This window comes from Synchiropus splendidus, chromosome 9 (genome assembly GCF_027744825.2).
Source record: "Synchiropus splendidus isolate RoL2022-P1 chromosome 9, RoL_Sspl_1.0, whole genome shotgun sequence".
In the NCBI taxonomy this organism is placed as follows: domain Eukaryota; kingdom Metazoa; phylum Chordata; class Actinopteri; order Syngnathiformes; family Callionymidae; genus Synchiropus; species Synchiropus splendidus.
This window is the reverse complement of record NC_071342.1, coordinates 14,080,938-14,102,882: the sequence shown is the minus strand read 5'-3', so window position 1 is coordinate 14,102,882 and position 21,945 is coordinate 14,080,938. Positions and strand designations below refer to the sequence as shown.

General features: G+C 41.7%; 2 protein-coding genes across 3 annotated transcripts; both read left to right on the top strand.

Moving 5' to 3' along the window:
- The first annotated feature begins 655 nt into the window (after positions 1 to 655).
- Positions 656 to 11,758, top strand: ppp1r21 (protein phosphatase 1, regulatory subunit 21). Of its 2 annotated transcripts, none has more exons than XR_008415838.1 (22): positions 656 to 1,191; positions 1,930 to 1,998; positions 2,178 to 2,324; positions 2,507 to 2,608; positions 3,321 to 3,485; positions 3,567 to 3,625; positions 3,721 to 3,815; positions 4,117 to 4,169; positions 4,388 to 4,537; positions 4,617 to 4,718; positions 4,778 to 4,866; positions 5,176 to 5,312; positions 5,375 to 5,467; positions 5,549 to 5,676; positions 6,014 to 6,163; positions 6,282 to 6,374; positions 6,970 to 7,227; positions 7,415 to 7,450; positions 7,543 to 7,659; positions 7,776 to 7,874; positions 8,446 to 9,399; positions 10,835 to 10,863. XR_008415838.1 is itself a non-coding variant. In XM_053875832.1 (22 exons), exons 1-22 carry the CDS (start codon positions 1,132 to 1,134, stop codon positions 10,862 to 10,864), a joined length of 2,361 nt encoding a protein of 786 aa, XP_053731807.1. In that variant the 5' UTR covers positions 656 to 1,131; the 3' UTR covers positions 10,865 to 11,758. The 2 variants fall into 2 exon arrangements, 1 of the variants encoding a protein (XP_053731807.1); XM_053875832.1 differs by having other exon boundaries at positions 9,271 to 9,399; positions 10,835 to 11,758.
- Positions 11,759 to 12,653: 895 nt separating this feature from the next.
- Positions 12,654 to 21,924, top strand: LOC128765245 (stonin-1). The gene is made up of 4 exons (XM_053875821.1): positions 12,654 to 12,797; positions 18,024 to 19,914; positions 19,985 to 20,187; positions 21,130 to 21,924. Exons 2-4 carry the CDS (start codon positions 18,102 to 18,104, stop codon positions 21,193 to 21,195), a joined length of 2,082 nt encoding a protein of 693 aa, XP_053731796.1. The 5' UTR covers positions 12,654 to 12,797; positions 18,024 to 18,101; the 3' UTR covers positions 21,196 to 21,924.
- The last annotated feature ends 21 nt before the right edge of the window (positions 21,925 to 21,945 follow it).

Genomic DNA, 21,945 nt, shown 5'->3' with positions numbered 1-21,945 from the left:
CATGTGCCGCTTTTATAATTTATCGCCGACATTAAATGTGAATGTGACTGACGGCGAACTAGATTATAAACATGGCTGCCTGGACTATTATGATAAAACTACAAAATATAAATTTGGTTATAGAATTGTGCTTAAGATGTATAGCTGGTTTAAGAAAAAAAGGAGAAACAATGCAAAAAAAGGTATTCATTTCCTGCTTTACTTGGTATTTATTAGCTACTGAAAATAATTAACTAATAAAAATACATCATTTACATTTAACAAACTATCATTATCATTGCAATGATTTCTGTTTAATGCCATAGATCAACGAGCATTTTAAGCACACAGTAAAATCACACAATATTGCCTTTATTGATTTTATTGACATTTATTGACATTTTAAATTTAAAACAATTGTTTTCTGGAATATCCGAATACATTTTTGTAACTTTATAAGTCACTTCTTCCGGCGCTCTTTCGGAAAAAGCATTTCTTTGTTGTGGTTTTAGCCATCACGCCACACGCGTGGTTAGATTGAACATGTCCTCACAATATGTTGGCTGGTTTGTTCAGACTCACTTCTCTTAAACATATTCAGCGGACTTCCGTGTTGGTGTAGTAAGATCCCCGGGCGCTAGATGGCGCACCTCCAACAGCGCCACAGTCCCATTGAACTCTGACCTCGGCTGCTCATGTCTGTCTGCAAGAAGCTGATCGGAAAGAATCAGAGCCACAAGATGAATGGTTTCGTAGGGCTGCGTGTTCTTTCCATTCGCAGCTTCACGCTCCACGCGGGGATTTCCGCGGTCTCGGTGGTTTGATACCGTCTGTCAGAGCACTGACACATCTTTATGTGCCACCGTTTCGTCGACATTTGTTTTGCTTTTAAGCCAGTTAGCATTTAGCTTGCTAGCTTGAGTGAGCGCCCACGGTGCTGATCTTACTCGTCGCTGTCATGTCGGAATCGACTATAACGACGGTTTAGAGCATCTTAAGCGATGTGTGTTAGGTAACAGTTGTATAGCTGCTGATGACAATAGTTGGTTAGCCTGGTAGCTGCGTACCTTGTCAAACAGCGCGTGGATCAGCTGACAGGCAAGTTTGTTTTAATCTCAACACAGGAACCCTTTAACAACTACAACAACGACGATGGCAAACGTGACAGATCTTCAGACTAAATATAGCAAACTGGCTCAGGAGTACTCGAAGGTAATTTTTGATTTTTTTTAAATTATTCGTTTTGTGTTTGGTTATCAGCATTGAAATACATCCACTGTCAAATATCGGTTTACTTGAATAGTTTTATTACATTTTGACGTCATTGTTGTCTTCCCATACCCGTTAAATATTTGCAGTAAAACGCGATATAGTCGTATAAACGTACAGTATACGTGGCAGTCCATACAACATTAAAGAAACTTGAGAACTTTCTTTGTGTTACTGGTGTCCCACCCTCAGTTCTATTAGTGAGATAACAGTGCTTGTTAAAAATGCATTAGGTGGTCCAAAATGCTCTCACTTGTGTGATCAACCTTTGTTATTTTATTTTACTGTTATTTATTGACAGCACTTTATTTTGAAGCGCTTTCCTAGTTGGTGGAACCCCCATGGCAATAAATTCTATTCTGATACTGATTTCCGCTTTAAATGCATATTGAATGTTATTGAAGTATTATTACTAGGTTTGAGTAAGAATCCGAAGTGTCATCTGACAAGGGAGTGTTTCCTGTTTCATGGCAGTTAGTCAAGCAAGTGCTGACTTTGCAGCTGCTGCACACACACACACACACACACACACACACTGTGGTCATGGTTACAATGTGTGCTGGAACACATCTTAGAAAAAAAATGTGCTCAAAAGAGGAGGGCTCATTTGTCCAAGGCTGTGTTTTTTTAAAATATATTTTATAATATTATTTTGCTTAAATTGATTAATCTTTTTTGCAGCTCCGTGCCCAGAACCAAGTGTTGAAGAAGGCTGTCGTAGATGAACAGGCCAACTCCACTTCCCTAAAAGTAAAGTATTTCACAATTACCGATCATGTTTGTTGTTTTCGAGCGTCATATAATTTTCATCAGTTTAGAGTGAATTGTAGTTGACAGTTGTGATAATAAACCCAGCTGTTGGCATTAAAATGTAGGTGTTGATAATGTAGGTTCTATTGTGCACTGAATGCGTTTCACTTATTAAACAGGACCAACTCAAGCAGAGGGAACAGAGCCTGAGAAAACAGGAGCAGGAGATGGACAGTCTCAGCTTCAGAAACCAGCAGCTGGCCAAAAGGGTGGAACTGCTTCAGGAGGAGCTGGCTGTTAGTGAAGCCAAAGGCAAAAAGGGCAAGGTAATTATGAGGATGGAACACAATTTTGAAGAGAATAACATCCTGTAATCTTCTGAAATAAATTATACAATTGAATTGTCGCCTGGTTAAACAAGTGTAAGTAGAAATATGTGGTTTCATGGATTCTTAAATGCCAGAACAACGATCGCTGTTCGATGTTTGGTTTTCTATTCTTTTTGCAGAGTAAAGTGGACTCTCCGTCTCAGCATGTCAGGCAAACCCAGAGTGTTTTTGATGAAGATTTACAGAAGAAAATAGAAGAAAATGAGCGACTTCATATTCAAGTAAGTTTGTTGCAAATTTTTTTTTAAATTAAATTCTCTAAGCTGCAATCATTGTTTATAGTTGAGGTGATGAATTAATAACCAGATGTCAGGATCTATACCAAAATGATGTATGACTGGAAAAAGACAAGCCCAGAATAGGCATTTCATATATTCTCGCTTAGACACCGACATTGTTATTGTTTTGGAGGAAAATAAGAGCTTTTATGTGTTGGGATCCAAAGAGATGACAATGGGTATTCAGGAGCATGATTATCTTTATCATTGTAACGCAGCCACCGTATTCTTGACTGGCGTAATTGCATAGACTGCATTTAATTGTTTTTTTAACCTGGAACAGCTGCACTTATATTTTGGGTTGCCATTTCCTAAAAAGTATGGAACATAATTAAGCCACTTTGAGACAACTCAAGGAGGAATCAATAATGTCATGTCTTATACTGGAGCGATACAGTGAAATAAAGGACACAGAGTCCAAATGTGTTTTTTATTATTCATTTTGTGTTTGGTTATCAGCACTGAAATGCAGCAAGCCCCAATGCCACTGTCAAATATCTGCTTACCTGAATAGTTTTATTACATTTTGACGCCATTCTTGTCTTCCCATACCCGTTAAATATTTGCAGTAAAATGCAATGTAGTCGTATAAACGTACAGTATACATCCAAATGTGATTTTACCAGGTGTTTGTTTGACTTCCTGTCTGGTCTAGTTTTATGAAGCAGATGAACTGCACCGGAGACAGGAAGCTGAGATGAAAGCTCGACTGGAGGAGCTGGAGAAAAACACGGAGCAGCATCAGTCGGTCGTGGATGGAATCACCAACAAGTTTACCCAAACAATTGATAAGTTACAGAGTGATAAGGCACGATTGGAGGTGAGTCACAGCCACGTACCAATATCGTGCTTCAATAATTATGGTTTCTGCTATATCTTCATGTTGATTCTTCTCCTGAAGGTAAAAGCACAGTGTCTGGAGCGAGAAGTGAAAGACTGCAGAATTCGAACAGAGGAATGGTACGCTCCTTTTTTGTTTCTCTGACCTGCCTTGAAAATGAGTCCACACTTAATTACCGGGTCAATTGGTTGTTTTTATTTTTTTCTTTCCATAGCCAGCAGCAGTTGAGGCGGTGCCAGGCCGAGCTCAATAGACAGTTGAAACAGAGCAGCAGTGTGATCCAGGAGAAAGTGCCTTTCAATGACACCAGTGAGTATTTGGCTCTCTGTCATGCAGACAGATCAAATGCTAAAGCTATTACACGGCCTGGAACTATTTGTGGACGTTTGTTTTCCTGTTGCTGATACGATTAAAGGAAAACACACCTCACAGCAGTGTACCCTCCTTATTTAAAACTTCGTATGTGTGATTAGTTTGTGTGACCTAAATCTTCCATCGTTGTTGTTGATCACTTTTTTGTCTGAAACTCTTTCCTACACCCACATGGCCAGAATTTTCCTTGACTTCATTTGTGACTGAAGCCTTTTCTTTTCTTTCTCGCTTCCTCCAGAATTTAGTGATTATAACAGCCTGAATGTGCCACCACACAATCGACGGCATCAGGTGGGTGAAAAGAGAACAAATCAATGTGTCACAGCGTTGGTGTGCTTGTGTAATTTCCTCTTCTTAAAGTGTCCTCAGAGTCTGTTTAAAGTCTTTTTTCCCCTCCCCAAACGATCCTTTCTGTTATGTAGGCCTGTGTGTCTGCATCGTAAATCTGCTTTTTAGTTCAGCAGTTATGAGATTTTGCAAAATGTTTTCTTGTCACCCACTCAATACAGCTCAAAGCACGGGATGTGGCAGGTCAGGCGCTGGGTTTCATTCAGGACTTGGTGGCTGCCCTGCTCAACTTCCACTCATACACCGAGCAGAGAGTTCACATCTACCCCCTCGACTCCTCCATTGAGCCCATCTCTCCTCTTAACCAAAAGGTGCGAACCAGTTTGGTCCAATCACGGTCTTCTGTAAACATGACAGTGGTTTTAAGTACAAAATCCATCCGTCTCTCAGTTCGCTCAGTATCTGCACGAAAATGCTGCCTATGTGCGCCCCCTGGAGGACAGCTTTATGCAGCTATACCAAAGCATCACAGAAGAAACAGTCACAGCATTGGTGAGCGCTTTTTTTCTATTCTTATTTGAGCTGCTAACTAATGTGTTTTGGATTGAAAGGAGACTGTGGTGGAGCTGAAGAAATTTACGGAGCATTTCTCTTTGTACACCCATTTCCTTCAAAAGATCCTTCCATACCAGCTAAAAAGGTAAGAATAATCATTGTAAAGGTTTATTTTTAAGGTAACCATAGCAACCTCCTCGATGCTTATACGCTTGTTGGGATAGTCCAATTTAGCTAAATTGTTTAAGATTTTTTAACTGTGTGCAGGTGGTTTTATTTATTTCAGTATTTCTCCACCGTCTCTTTATTGTGTCCTGCTCAAATCTGGTATCTTCATGGTGCTATTAATGCGTTTTTTACCCCCCATATTGAATGCACAATGAAAGTAGTGGTGTTTTGTACTACATGTTTTATAAAGTCTAATGAAATTAAGGTCCATTTTTCTGCCCTTCAGCCTGGATGAAGAGTGCAGGACTCCTCTGTGTACAGCTGCTCTGGCAGCGAAAAACCAGGAGATCAAAAATGACATGAGGAGAGTAACAGCCATGTTTGACAAATTGCAGAACTACATGAGCCTTCTAGCCTTACCCAGTAAGTTTAAGTGATGATGACAACGCAAATTATATATTACAGAGTTTATTTTTTTCTCTCAGGTGTCAGACATGATGCTGTGCCTCAAAGCAGCATCTCCACTGTCTTTACCCAACTGGATGGTTGCCTGCACAGTCTTCACGACGCCATTAAAGGTGGGTCACATCTTCTAGTCAGCACATTCTGTTGGTCGCTCATCATGTTAAAATAAAAAAAAAATGTTTCTTGTCATCTAGAGATGTCAAAGCACTACAATCAAAAGGCCAGCTTGGAACAAGAGCTCCCTACGGTCACACAGAAACTCTCTACCACCACAGAGTGTCTCCTGGGATCTCTGAGCTCGCTGAACAGCTGCACTGGCAAGGTAGCACCAACAGAGGGCGTCGCACAAGTGCCAAGCTCTGTAACCTTCCTGTCCCCACAAATGAATTTTGATGAAACTGAAGTTTGCCAATAACAGGAGGACTCAGGTTGGCAGCAGTCAAATGTTCGAAACTGATATTTTTCGGACTGTGCAGCTGTCTCCCATGCAGTAAATAAATAGTGATTGCTTTTGCCAATACAGTCTTGTGAGGTGATCTACAACACACAATGGGGCTACAATTATTTATTTTGGAAAATTGTCTTTTATATACGTTGTTGTTGGATGTTAACTAAGTAGATTGAGCTGCTTTTAAAGGATATCTTATTCTTCTTTGCAGATCGCCACATTCTTCAGCAACAACTTGGACTTCTTTACCACGTCAGGTTACAGTCCAAAAGGGGGCGCTGTAGCACTCAACCCCGTGCATGCTGCAACTATGCTGTCTAACAAGAAGAGGGCAGCTGCTTATATTCGTGCAATCACAAAGGCAAGTATCCAATTTTTCCACTGTGCAATGCTTCCCTAGTCCCTTTAGGAACAGTAGATACAGTTTTGGACATTCCTACTTACTTTTGGGCTAATCTTCTTTTCTTTTTCTGGTTCAGCCAAGGCCTCCGTCGGTCCCATACCAAGAAGCTTTAGCGAATCGCCGCATTCTTACGAGCTCCACAGAGAGCAGAGAAGGTCTCACACAGCAGGTGATTTCTACTTTTTGTTTTCCTTCATAGGAGCCTATTTGAGTGATAACCTTCCCGCAGTGTGATCGATAAGTTAGTCAGTTCAGAAACTACTGTTTGGAAGTTCAACTGAAGAGTCTCCTGACATGCAGTACATTTTTGAACATGCCTGAAAGTTCCTGCCCCATTGATGTAGATAACTGCCTTCACAATCGGCACGGATTTGGGGATTGTGGTGTCACTTAAGCGTCTGGAATTTATTTGTTCTGTAAACTGCGTCTCCAAATCTTTGAAGGTCTGCGACAGGAGGCTTGTTCATCTTACGCAATGTAACGATATGAATTTCAGTAAGTCATAAAAATGTTTATTTATTTACATTATTGTGCCCATCATTTCCTGTCAGTTAACATCAAAATTATTAGGGTCTTTGGTACAGTTCTCAGAAAACAGGTCGTAATGATTTGAATTGTGAAAAAGCCTAGCGTTCAGTCTTATTCATCTTCTGTGGGGACTGGGTGTGACTTGCTGAGATGTTTGGCCGGTGAGGCAGTGCATGTTCTGTATGAGTTTTGTGGCCAAACGTCTTCAATTCGTTCTCTCTGCTGTCCCCCTGCAGGTGCAGCAGAGCCTGGAGAAGATTTCCCGTCTGGAGCAGGAAAAGGAGCACTGGCTCCTGGAAGCTCAGCTGGGGAAGGTGCGCCTGGAAAAAGAGAGCCAACGCATTGCAGACCTGGAAGCACAGCTTGCCGCAGCCCTCGGTGGAAGTCCAAACCCACAAACGGTTGCAACAGCCAGCACACTCCCCCAGAATGTGGAAATAGCAGAGGCAGAGCAGAACGTTGCTGGGAAGGAGACTGTGATGTGCACCAGCCTGGTACGGTCACCAAGTGTCACTCACGTAATGCTTTAATTAGAGAGACTGATTTTTTTTTTTAACTAAAGTTAGCTAGTTCTTATGGTGCACATGCTGCTTTTTAAATATTCCATTGGTTTGTTTATGGTTCTGTTATTGAGTCTGAGTTTTTTTTTCAATAATGAAATCTTTGTGTTCTGTGTTGCAGGTCGGGATGTTGTGCACTCTACCAACAAGTGAAAATGTGAGTTGTTTGTTCAAAAGTATCACTTTGATTTGATGTGAAGTTGTGAAACATTTAAGGAAAGTAACTGGATGTTTTGACTGTTCCGGCAGGTGGGTGACGAGGAGTCCAGGGAGCAGCTGATAAAGACGCATTACATGGCGCGAGTAGGCGAGCTCACCACTCAGCTGCAGATTTCTGACAGCAAAGCCGTGCACTTCCACTCTGAGGTGACAACCTGTTTCTTTTTTTCCAGTGTATGGTGGCTTCTTTACATATGTTTGGAGCATATGTAATTAGTGTGGAGCTGCTTTTTTAAAAATGTATTTATTTATTTTAAATATAGTGCCGTGCTTTGGCCAAGAGGCTGGGCATTGCTGAAAAAGCCAGAGAGAGTCTCATGGAGGAAATAAAACTGGCCAATCTCAACATTACCCGCTTGCAGGTAAGTCATTCTCAAATCAACTTCTGAACTTCATCAGTTCAAAACAAGTCAAGCAACATAAATGGCTTGCAGTTTCTGTAGCTTCTGTTATGTCATGATTTTATAATCTGAGAGGCCAGGATGCAGTTAATCTCCTGGGTTATTAAATTGTATTTTTAGATGTGATTCTAAATCCTGTTTCATACAAACCCTTGTTATTATATTAGAGTTATGTAGGCAGAATGGACCTTAAATATTATCAAATAAGGTGTTTTGAAAATGAGGAAGAAAAGTAAAATTTGATAACATTTTGTGACCAGTTCGAATTTTCTTTGAAAGTGAAATGGAGCAATAGAAGTTGTAACAATAATTTGTACGTACTGATGTGGAAAAAGTTGATGATTTTTCAAAATGTAAAGGCAACTTTGAAGTCAGTTTTCCAGCTTGGTATCTCTCCCTGGCAGTTCAGTAGGAGCTGACTCCACTCTGTGACTGTGGCTCGACAAATTGCTTGTTTACCTCTTCCACCAGCACTTCTAATTCTCCAGGATAGAATTTCATTTTGCTCTTGTGGTCTTTCTCTCCACGGTAGAAACCATTATGAGACACAAAAGCCTTTTTCAGCAACTGCTGCCTCCACCCTGCTGCTCCCGTTGTCTTCAGGACAAACATTTATAACAGACCCATTGTGGCAGTGAGGATGAGTAATTCCTCATCTCAGGGAAGACAGCCTTTCACTTGATAGTGCCCTATTTTCTCTGTAATTCTCATAAGGAAGCCGATACAATATTGGAACTGAGGAATACAGCCGACCTTTATCACGTTATAAAAGCTATGCATAAATTCTATATATTGATGTGTACTATTAAATGGCATCCACTGGACCAGTTGATTATAAGTTAAGTGTTTTGCAGATAAAAATCTGATTTAAAACGATGTATTAAACATAGTATGCTAGTTTTAAAAGGAAATAACGCAAACTGCCACAAAATATTAGAAATAAGTTTCTTCAAATGCACATTGAAAATAAGTGAATTAGTACTAGTAGTAGTTGTAGTAGTAGTAGTAGTAGTAGATCTTTCATTTAGGAGACAAAGTCAGAGAGGCTAGATGGAGATGGTTTGGACATGTACAGAGGAGAGAGAGCCAGTACATTGGTAGGAAGATGTTGAGGTTGGAACTGCCAGGCAGAAGGTGGAGAGGAAGGCCAAAGAGGAGATTGATGGAGGTGGTGAAGGAGGACATGAGGTTTGTAGGTATGAGAGAAGAGGAAACAGAGGACAGGGTGAGATGGAGGAAGATGATCCACTGTGGCGACCCCTGAAGGAAGAAGCCGACAGGAAATGAAGAAGAGTAGTAGATCTTTCATTCTTATTGCCTTTAATGATTTACCTCCCGCTGCTTCCCTTTTGCTCAGGACGAACTGACAACAACTAAACGGAGCTACGAGGACCAGCTTAGCATGATGAGTGACCACCTGTGCAGCATGAACGAAACGCTGAGTAAACAGAGAGAAGAAATCGACACGCTGAAGCTGAACAGTAAGGTATGCCAATGTCTGTCCAGGTTGTCTTTTCATATTATTTTATGTGTGTTCGGGGACACTTTTCCTGGGCAGTCGTTCAGCTACAGCATGTTTTGAAAATACCCTGCAGCCAGTTGGAGCGAGTTTGAAATAATTAATGGTGGGCGGTTGAATTACATTATTTTGCCAAAAGGTTACCAAGACCAGCCACTACTTTGATGCATTACTTATGAGTGCATAGAAAGTTTTACAAAGAGCTGGTTTCAGTCTAAAATAAAGTTTTGAATCGACTGTCTGGACCGTGACATTGTTAAGATTTGGACAAATTGGACCAGGTCAGAGGCAGTTGTAGCACGAGCTGATGTAAAACGCACCTGCTGCCACCATCTGACTAAGCCATTATGGATCCTTGCGCGGAGGTATGCTTTCAAACGTGCATGTCCCTGCTTGTGTGCGCCAACGCCAGCTCCCGTTGAAAAGTTGCAGGTCACAACATGTTTGCCAGGTCGACGCTGTGATCAGCTCCTGAAGGTCAGACACAAGTCCTGCCTCAGCACGTTTTCAAGCAGAATTGGAGACACTGTGTCTAATGGCACTTGAATGCAACACAAGGAATCTTTTCTCTGTGCTCAACACCAGTTTAATGTTTTTATGGGTTCATTTTCGGCTCCCCCAAGGCAGCGCAACAGAAAATCCATGTTGAGTTTTGATAAACTTTCACATCTAAACAATGAAGAAGCAGAAGAAATATATTTTTTGAGCTATAAAATCTACATGACTTTGTTGTGATGTGGTCCTAATTGTTAGCACAGTTGTAAAAAAAGATACCACAAGTGAGGACCTTAGGTGACTGACAGATGACAAACGCATCCTTGACATGTTATCCATAAAATCCAGGAAGGGGTCGTTTCAGTACAATCTCCACCCGAACAGCAATGTATTTTAAAAATGACAAGAAAGAATTGATGTTTCATGCCACTTGATTTATAGAAGTCATTCAACCATTGTTTCCTTTACTCAAGTTTGTGTTCATAATACCTTGATCTGTGTCCAATATACGCTAAAATATGAATAAAAACCATCATTTAAGTGAGTCAAAACTGTCTCCAAATAGACAAGGCTTGTAGAAATTGATGCCTGAGGGCCATATCCAGCCCTTAATGTCATGATAAGATGTGACCCAGCAGACATCATTGTCTGTTAATAATAGACACTCATAATGCAAGACCCACAATGCTTTGCAACAGTTGTGGTATGTCTGTTTTATAGTACTGTATTATCAGATGTTTTGAAATTAGATTTCTAGTTAAACGCGGATAGTTCCAGAAAAAGTGTTTGCCCTCTGTGACTGAGTTGGGAGCATCAAAATGAGAAGGAATCAGAACTGGTTATCGGGTTTGTTGATGCTTAATTTTTTTTTTTTTTCTGTTCAACTAAGCTGTTTATCTTTCTTCAGGGAAATGCCAAAAAGAACAAAGGTCGGTAAACCCCCCACAAAAATGCGCTCCACATCAGGATCCAGGCAGCGGAGCTCTCCAGTATCTGGTACCGGTCTCACCAGATTAGAAAACAGAGCCAGAGCTGCAGGATGTCAAAAACAAACAAGCCGCTCAAGCACTGCACCCTGTTCGACCAAGGACCTCTTCTTGCCATTTCTGATGTCACTGCTCCAGTTCTGTGTTAAACTTCCCCGGAAGCTGCTGCCTGACCTTGTGGCTCAAACAGGATGGGAGAGAACCATCTTCCCCTGACAGACACAGAGCAAACAAGTCTTTGAGATAATGATATTGAAGTGGAGACCAAACGCTGTTTATCAGTGTGTGTGCTTTTCTTCTTAACGTGTGTGTGAAGAAATACTTTCCCTGCTTATTTGAAAGATGCCTGGAGTCCACACGGCTGTGTGTCTCTGCCGAGTGTTGTCATACTGTGAGACTGTGGCACCAAACTATTAACATGTAAATGTTGTTTACACTATGAGATTTTAAATGACTTCCCTTCGAACACATGCACGTCGGAATCATAGCAGAGAAGGGCTTTATAATCCTCAACTAGCAAAGACACTTGAATCCATTCCTCGTCCTGAAAGTGTTTCCGGTCTGTATGGGTTTCACAATGGACTTCTGCCCTGAGGCACTGATTTACTTGGGAGGAAGCTGGACGTGTTGGAGCTTGAAAAACGAAATGATTCATCTATGTAATGTTTCATTTGTCCTTTTTAATCACAAAAGCTAAACGTTCGTGACACTGCTGTCTGTGAGTTACAATAGTACACGTATAAAAGTCAATGTGAGTCTAACATTTTGGTGTATTCTATGATCTGTACTGGAGTTGGAAATGTGGGAACAAGATGGTTGACCAGACTGATTATCATTGGCTCCTCCCCTGGCTGATTTCTTTCATTATTTTACCGGGAAGTGATTCAAAAAAATCCTGCTGGAACACAACACCAGCCCACCTGAGCCATTACTCATGGCAGCTCGGTTGAAACCTAGTGGGAGCCAAAATTAGTCGCCCTTGTTGTGACTCGACCTGAAGCAGCGCAGCCTGGCAGCCCATCAAACCGCATTCACTCAAACGCTGCAAATGTTTTAGATTAACGCTATTTTCCAATTCGCCTCAAATAGCTGAAGAAAATAAGCAACCATTTCACGGCACATCAAAATGCATGGTAGCTCAGCACTGCACGATGGATCAAGCAGAACGAACGCTGAAACCATCTGCTGACAGAATCAGCCTTCACACCCCAAGATTACGCTGCATTCAAAGCCAGATTTCCAGTTGAGGTCACCGCTTTGTTTTCCCAAGAAAAACATTTTGTTATGACTTCATTTAGCTTGTCTGCGTCTGCCTGTGAAATGCAGAGGAACAAGTGAGAAAAAAGGTTTCTCATCTTAAATGTTCTACTTAGGAAGTCAATTATAATGGTACACAACATATTAAATAGATTATGAATCTTTTAAGATGTTTTTAAACAGCATCAACCAAGTATTGATTCAAAGTGATTTTTGTTTCTTTACAATTAAAACATACACTTGTGCCCACAATATTTCCTCAAAACAAGATGATTGTTTATCTTTAATAATTTACAATATGCGCTAAACAGCCCCTTAAAAAACTACCTCTGTATCTCACATTATGATTTTAACATTAATATTACTTAGGAGAAGACATGCGTTATAATATGTACTTATTATTACTTGATTTCTGAACGCCGTTTAGAAGGCGGCAGTATTTCCTACAGCCGTGAACGCAACACCGCGCCGTTCATTCCTGCAGGGCCCCGTTGGAGGACAGTCGGAGAGGAAGCACTTGCGGTGAAACTCGGGATTCTCACTCTGCCATTTTGCGAGGAAGCGGCCGACACCAACCTCCGTCACTCAGACGTCATGGCCTGAATTTCTTTGGAACTTTTACAAACGGTAAGTTTCAATTTTTAAACAGTGTGCTTGTCGCGACGCTACGTCGTACTGGGGAAAAAACAGAAAGGGAAAAATTGTTCGTGAACTTCTCTTCACGAGTGTTGTGATTCGTAGCGCGCAAACGAAGACAAAAATCACGATAAAAGTTCTTCACTGACTCCAGAACACGTTTGTCGTTTGAGCACCCGAACTAGGGGCCTCTGTCCCGGGACGTGGCCGAGCTACAGCCCGGAGTGACAGCGTGTTTCACTTGTTTTCCTCCGACGGTCGAGCGAGTGCACCGTTTGTTGTGCCGGCTTGTTTCACTCCTCCGCGTCAAATAGTACCAGACACTCCGCAAAAGTGGTTTAAATCGACCCGCCTGACCTTTTGTTTGGAGATTTCTCGACACTTTTGGGGTCTGTTGATAGAAACCTTGCTATTTAAACGCTTGTATTGTCACTAAAATTCAGACCGTACGCTCAGCAAACTTTGATTCCCTATTTTGTCTATGGTTAATACTTAACTACTGTAAATAAAAGCCATGTCGTGCAATTGTTTGTTGCGTTTGTTTGCAGTGTCAAGACTTTTTTTTTACCCGCCCAGACGGGATGCTGACTAATAGCTGAGTAACCAAAATAGCAATGCGTAAATAAAGCTGTCATGACAAACACCCCATCATAAAGCTGTATGCTTTGGACTTGACACATCACAATATGTTGATGTGTTTGTCAGTTTACAGAACAGTAAAGTGGAATAGGAAATAGGAAGTTTTCTTTCAACCATGTTTGAGCACATCCCAGATATTCTATTTTGATTCAAATGATGCATTATCTCGCTATTTATTTTTCTACAGTCTCGACTGGCTCAGCTCAGGCATCTAGGTATGACTTTTTTTTTGCAAGTTTTTGCTCAGAAATCCCCACTTGTTATCCGGAGGGGAGGGAGGTGCTGTACAATGAGTGGCCAAGTAAAAAACAAACAATTTTTTTTTTTCCATTACTATAAGTGGTTATTACTGGTGTGGGGCAAAAAAACAACCTTAAAATATTATAAATTATATATTATATACAACACATGTACAGTTGATTCTACAAATGTGTGCTTTTTTTGGTGAGCTTTCATTGGACTGACCAGCAATTCATTTGCTTCTCTATTCATTTACAGCCATCTAGTTTTCGTTTTCCTCACATCAAGCAAAATTGTTGTGGTTTGGGCTCCCCTGAGTTTCTCAAGAATTTTCTTGCTGTTTTGAGCATTTTCCGTGGTGAAGTGGTAAAGTTTAAGTCCATCATTGATCAAATAGTCCTCACCAGAGAAAAAAACATTGTTTTAATACTTTTATTGATATAATTCATGATATTTCAAGTTCCATTTTAGCACGACTGCACTGATGTCGACATGCTCACACAGCTCAACGTTGCTCCCATATAATGCTTTGTTTTGTGTGTCTCATTTGTCCAGATTGATTAGCAGTCTGTAAATGGGTCAGTGACCCTGTCAGCCTCTGAATGGCTTATTTCTGCGCTTGTTGAAGTGGACTTTAAACACTCATTTCCTCTTTTTGAGGATTGCTTTTTGTTGATAACTTTCATATTTGTCCATAAATGTCTGTGCATCCCGACAGGAACTTCTGTTTCTTGATTGTGAATGTCACATGTTTTTAGTTTCCTGTAACTGTTTGTCTAAAAGGCGGCTACACAATGCTGTTTTTCCAATCACTTAAATACTACACTTGTTCATGCCTTCAGAAATATTGCATGTATAATTATTGTTCTTTGTCAAATTTATCATGCTCATATGTCAAAAATAAATTATTTATGGCATGTAGAGGAACGTCTTCAGCTCAGAGGTACGTTATTTTTTTAATATTCAGAGACCATTATATTTATTTTTCTCCTTGTGCTAGAATGAGTTCTAACCTCAAACTTTTCATAGTAATTGTATTTCAGCCACATATATTGCTTGGATGTGATCCGTCATATTAGGAGTGGAAACAAAACATCTGGCCTCTCAAGTGTTTTGCAACTTCTTTTTTTTTTAACTTGTTCATTTTAACTTGTCCCAAGACAACAAAAACTGAAAATGAAATGCATTATTAATTTCATATTCTTCAAGCTGCAGGGAGCGACTGGAGTGCTGGATGAAGTGCTGCGCGTGGTCACACAGCAGCTGCTAGCAGACCCCTGCAGCAGAGTGAAGATTAAAGTTTAATTGTCCCCAAATGATTCTAGTCACACGTCGTCCGAGTGTAATTAGTGAATTCAATTGTTTTGAATGCCTAATTTGCCACACGCACGCTTTTCTAATGGAAGAGTTCTAATTTTATTCATACAGCTGGAAGCGCGGCGCTCACTATTACTCTTGAAGTTAGGGGCTGAGAGTGGTGCCGTGTGGGGTCGCACTCGCTTCCCTCACTGCTGCTGAGATCGACTTGAAAAGCTCTCGTGAGAGATGTCGAGACGAGGTGTCGTCTTAATTAACAAGTGTTGAATTTCCATATTCAGGGTTTCCCGCTGAAAATCTGTGAGAGGGCTGTTCGCAGTGTCGGAGTGTGACGATGACGACGGGAGGGTCTGTTCTGTCACTTTTATTTTGAGGTTAAATTCAGTGCGAGAGAGCGTGCCTGGGTTCTCTGAGGTATTTGCGGCTATGCATCGGGCAAAGAGTTGCCCAAATGTTGTGTTAATATTGCCACTTAGGGATGGGCGATATGGACGACGAAAAATATGATTTTGTCATTTCACTGATCACGATAGTTATCACCATTTATACATTTTCATTCTGTTACATTTGTGGACCAACTACAGTCACCCGAAACTCTTATATGCTGAAACTTATTCATGGAGTTTGTCTCAAAAATCATCACTTACTTATGTTTAAATATAATAGTTAAGTACATGTAGTGTGAAATTCAATGTTTCACATCTCTCAACTGCTTAGCCAGCTTTATTTAGGGGTTATGTTGAGCCGTCTGTCTGCTGTCTCCAATGTATCTCATGTCTCAGTTTACTTTGTCAACCCATCTGGACACATTTCCTGGATGCTATTGAAGAAATATTAGTATATAAATGCTGCCAGTGTACCATGTGTTTATCGAATTTATCGTGAGATGCAACACTTGCGTGGATTGTTTTTGCGGTGTTCCATAAGTTAGCGCCCATCCCAATTAGATCCACGTATTTGTTGCTTTTTTTTTTTTTTTTTTCAGCATATAGGAGTCAAAGCGGAGATCAGTTTTTGTTGAGGTGGCCACCGTAACGATGCACTGCTACGGGAAACCCTGACATTGTTGTCTGCTGCAGTTTTGCTACTTTTTTCTTCCGATTTTTCTGTCCAAGGGACGTAGTCGAGGCGGCCACCTTAATCATATTGCGCTGCACTAATCGCTGCGGTACGTCATTGGGAATGGGATCCTTTGCTACGAAACTTTGTCACAAGTCAGATGACACAAGTCAGCAGTCCTAGTGTAGCCATAGCATAGAGTCATAATTTAACCATTTCAGTGACAGATGAAACGAAACAGAAACGGTCCTCATCAAAGTAAAGCTGACATATTGCTCCATAGGAACTACCTTCCGCAAAAGAGTCATTTATCCAACAGAAAACGTTCATTCTTTTAAAGCCTTATATAAGTGTCAGAATGTTGGATGAATGAACGACTTATGGTTTTTGTTAAGTGGGTGTCAATAGCAACATTTTCGCCAAACTATCTCCACAGTTGGCATAAGACGTTTCTCAGTGCTACTCTCAAGTGTCCGGAAGACTCAAAAAGCGACGGAATTTTGGATCACCTGTACCACATTTTACTTCAACAAAACATTCTGCTAATGCCTGTTTTAAAACCATGCAATTTGTTTGTTCATGAAATCCTGACTAATGAAAGTACTAGCAACAAGTTCATGGCAGCGTTGTTGGCCACAGACATCCATTGTGATGACTGCATGGGAACCACGTGCACATGATAGCCAGTGATATTCATTTTATTAGAATAATAATTGCTGTAGCTCTTCGTGACTGCACTGAACGTCCTGGTATTTCCTGTGTGCACAGCCGCCAGTCCCATGAGAGTGGGGTGGAATGTATTCTTTTGTCCCCCATAGATCCAGCCGCCTTTTTCTTTTTCTTTTTTTTGCGCTGGCACCCAGATAGGAATTGGGCGGAGGAGTCCGTCACTGGCTCATCCTCATGAGCGCTAATCTCTCTGCACTGAAGTTGATGGATTCCATGAGATGGAAAGGAGGGAGGAGCTGCAGAGGATGCCTGTTTACTCTTGTAAACACTCTCTCATCAGCGTAATCCAGAGTTCGTCTGAAGACGTGACAGCAGCCAACTCTGTCGAAACCGCTTCCCAATTTATTTATATCCAGGAGAACGTACCTGATAAAAGCCTCATATGAGGTAAAAGTTGAGGGGACTTATTAGCGTAAGGATTGACTGGCTCTAGTTTGATGTTGGTGTGTTTGCTTGCGCTCCAAAAAAAGCTCTATACTTCCTGTTTGGAATCAGAAAGCAAGAGTTCATATTGCCAAGCAGTGGTGTCGATGATCAGCCAAAATCTCCATGCATTTATGAGCCTTACTACTGCTATTAATTTCTTATCTATTAACTCGATTTTAGTTTTAGAAATGTTGTTGATGCGCTCAGCATTCCTTCAATAAACAAATTCCTTTTTTTTTTATTTCTTGACTTCCTCTGAAGCACATTCAGCTTTTATGAGTACTTCACTTTGAATTAAAGGCATTGAGGCCTGCAGCTACTTTTTCTCGCCTCAAAGATGAATCTGCGTTTTTTACATCCTGCTGCTCTTTAAACTGCAGACTGCTTCCTGACTTTTTATCCTTTATGAGTTTAGTTAAATGAAGTTTCCAAGCTGGTGGAAGCATAATGCTAGACCTTAGAGTTTTTTTTTTATCTTTAAGTCATAGTTAAAGTGCTTTTTACCGTTACCGCTTGTCACAGAAACTATGAAGACATAACAATATACATGTGCTTTGTGACTTTTTTTTTCAATGATCTGACTCAGTACTCACTTATGTGGCCTCTCATTTTAGCATGTGAGCTTGTGCCTGTGCATGTTTCCCAGAACCAAAAATTTTCACTATCGTTCATTGAATGGTTGCATAGTTCCCGTGGTGTGTGAGTTGGCTATGACGCAACCTCACCACAAGGTGCCACTATATCCCTCCTAATCTTTTTTCTTGTAAATTCCATGTTGTGTGACTCTGCCTTTTTGTTTGTATGCAGGGACGGCCTCTGAATTGGGGCACATTTAACGCAACAAAGGAACTGTTGTTTTGATCCCCTCGCCAGTTCCCCTCAGCCATGTGTTCCACCAATCACTCAAACTGGGTCACATTTGAAGATGACAGCACACCGCTACCCTCACCTCAGAAAACCCTACAGTCACCAGGGTGTATCAAATCATCAGTCCCACGCCCCAATGGCCTGAAACTAGCACCTCCGCCGATCAGAGACACCTCCTGGAGCTTCCACAGTTCCCCTGACTCTTCTCAAAGCCGTTTGAGCATCAGTGGGAGTTCTTCTACACCCTTCTCCACTCCTGCGAAAGACAGCACATCCCCATTTCACTCCACCACTTGGGAAAAGACTGACTTGTTCCAGAGCTTCTCCAGCACATCCAGCTCCTCTTCAGCACACGAAGCCTTAAATCAAACCGTAGATGGACCAAAACCCTTTCCTTCATTCCAGGGTAACTCAGGACACGTAAACCCATTTTGGGATACTTCTCAACACAACGACGATGACGACAGCTCCTCATCTGATTCGGAATCGGACAAAAGCATTCCGCGCTTCTTCATCCGGACCAAAGATGGAAGTGAACCTCCACGCGATCAGTTCCAGAACAACTTTTCTTATGTGTGCAACAAACTAGACGGACTTCAAGTGGAGACGGGCCCTGAAAAGCCAATGGACCGGAGGCTGAGTTGCAAAAGTGAAGTCCTGAATGACACCTCTTCTCCTTATGTACCTCAAGGGTTGTTCCGCAGCCAAAAGAGAGACGGCTGGCCCGTGTTGCTCAGGATACCGGAGAAAAAGAACCGCATGTCGTCGCGACAGTGGGGTCCGATCTACCTCCGCCTGCGGCCGGGAGGGGTGCTGCAGATGTTCTATGAGAAAGGCCTGGAGAAGCCTTTTAAAGAGTTCCAGCTCTTCCCTCAGTGCAGACTCTCTGAACTCAAAGTGGAGAGCTACAGCGAGCCTCGCAAAGTCCTCACTGTCAAGGTCGAGCAGTTCTCCTACACGGAGAAGAAGCGCTACCACCCAAAGCTGGAGGTCAACCATGAAGCAGAGGTGGAGCAGCTGCTGAAGTTTGGCTCCACGGTGCACAGCGACATGGAAGACCTAGTGGCTTCCGTAGAGGAAGAAATCTTTAAACTGAGCGTTCCGCACCAATCGAGGCGACACCATGAGGAGCAGGAGCTGTCGCTGCAGATCACGGACCACATGTGGGTTCAACTGGATAAATTCGGGGAGGTCATGGAGCGAACCGCCTTCACTCAAATTCACTGTTTGGCCTTCCTGAACGGACTGGGGGAATGCTTCCTCGCGCTAAATGAACTGGGGCTGCTGCGATCGAATTCCAATTATGGATCAGAGGACAGCGAACTCTGGATGGAGATCACTGACCACCATTTGCACAAATGCGTCAACGAGATGGAGTACCAGAGATCTCGGCTGATCAAGTTCTATCCCCCGGATTCATGTCGAGTAGAACTGCTGCGGTACAAGACTATGTTTCTGGGTTGCACGGACATTCCTTTCACCATTAAAGCTGTGGTTACAGTCCAAGGTGCCTATGTGGAGCTGCAGGCCTTCTTGAACATGTCAGCGGCTTTCCTCTCCGCTCCCGGGGTCTCTAACTCGTACCCACTCTGTGAGAATGTTGTGATTCAAGTGCCAGTCCCCGGTGACTGGGTCAAAGTGACGACTCCAACCGTGGCTTTGCTGCGACAGAGATCCCTCAAGGCTCGCATGAACAGGAACGCTTGCCTGGGCTCCGTCAGCGCTGCAGACTCGCAGCCTGTCATGCAGGTCTCCATCGGCACCGTCAAGTACGAGAATGTATATTCAGCCGTGGTCTGGAGGATTGACAGGCTACCTGCTAAGAACACAGGTAACTCACTCTGAGCTGTGCTTGTCGCTGCGTGAGCCTGTGTGTGATGGAATTGTTCTGTCTCTGGCAGCGGTGGATCATCCACATTCCTTTTCCTGCAAGCTGGAGCTGGGATCAGATCAGGAAATCCCCAACGACTGGTACCCTTTTGTCACCATGGAGTGTGAAATCATGGGGGCGGTGATTTCGCAAACCAGAGTCAAGTCACTTGGAACGGTGAATGACATCCAGCCGCAGAAACATGTGACCAGTTGGACACGATACCATTGTCAGGTAATACTTTCGCTGACGTTTGACAGAACTGTGGCAGCTTAGTTGCTGAGGCAGACAATAGTGGTCCTTGTTGTTCCTAAGAACTTTCATAGTATTTTTGAGTGCCGCCTACATATTTTGCCCACACTTTTGCTCCCTTTGCATTGGCATATATGTCTTATGTAAGTCTTTTCCAATTTTACCCGGATGATTGACAGATGCTCGGCTGCTCTGCTTGTCAGGCAGACAGATGTTGGTGAAGATTTTTTTTTTATTTCACTGAAGTTTGCTCCGTTAGATGTACTTTTTCTTGTTCTGGGTCAACAAAAGAACTTTTTCTTTTTCTGAAGTAGCAGCACAACTCCTACAGTTTGAATAAATGTTTGTTATATGACCCGTCAGCTCAACCTCTACATTGGTTTTAAGTGACTATAATAGAGTGTCTGGGTTATCATATTGAATATTATAATAATGTGTCTGGGTTTCATTCTCCCATTAAAAACTTTATAGAAATCTGCAGCATTCCACAAGAGGACACATTTGATATCCAATAATGGCTGAAATATGTCAACAGATGATGTATCTATAATAGCTAATGAAGAAAACCATCATAACCACAAAACATTTGGTCAAATGCTTGTTTTGTGCTTGGTTATTGTGTTTGAATGAGTAGGGAAAATGGAAAATAGAAGAATAAAGAGGGAAAAAATCTATAATACCTTCCTGTTTATATGCATCTTAATAAGTGGGTGGGATATTAGGAGTTTTTGTCAGGTGGCTGACCCTGTGGCTGGGTGGAGGTCTGCACTCACTGAGTGCTCTAGTTTTGGACATAAAAATACACCAGTCTATAAGAAGCTTCACAGCTGGCTCTCAGATTTACAACAGTAACATCTCAATTCGCAACAGCAATTTGATGTATGAAACCATAAATCATTCTTCCATTTTCGTCCCTTTTTTCAGGTGGAGGTGGAAAAGAAATTGATCGACACGGAATCGGAGCGGCAGTCGGCCTGCATGACGCAGTGATGATGGAGGAATCGGTGTCACCATAGTCTAGTCAAAAAAAAAAAAACAACGGGTGATGAGGGACTTTCTATTCTATACGTGGTGTTAAATTCGTTCAAATAACATGGCGATGAACTTGGATCCTGACTGAATATTAAATCTAACATAAGCGTCATTGCCTAGCACTTTAATAGAGTCGTTAATTTTACCGTTCTGATCTTTGCTTGTGACTCGATCTGCACTGCCTTCGAGATGATCATGCCAAGTTGGCTGCGTGAAAGAGGAATCTCTGTACTGAACAGTTTTAAATGTTCCATCTCAGCTATTGGATATTTAACGGCTGAAAAATGTTCTTCAAAAGAGAGAGCAGCTTTTGGAACGTTTGTGCGTGTTTGGCTTCAGTGAGTTGGGAAGAAAGTCTTTTTCATCGCAAAAGGAACTTCATGATATTGGAGTGATTTGACAGACGCTGTCTTTTTGAAATCAAAAGCTCCAGAAAAAACAAATTTTGTCATACACTTGTCTTCCATTGTGTATCTGCTGCTGACGCTAATCGAAGCCTTTTTAATGAAACATTTTCATCATTCAAATATGCAAGTGCTGCTTCCATTTGTCCTACACTTATGAGATGTTTTATTTAATGAAACAGATTTTTTTTTACAAAGGCCTTCAGTCATCAAGTCTTAAATGTGTGTGGTACCTGTCTGCAGCTGGATGTTGTGTATATGAATAAAATACATGTTGATTTAACACTATTTGTGTGTCTTTGTT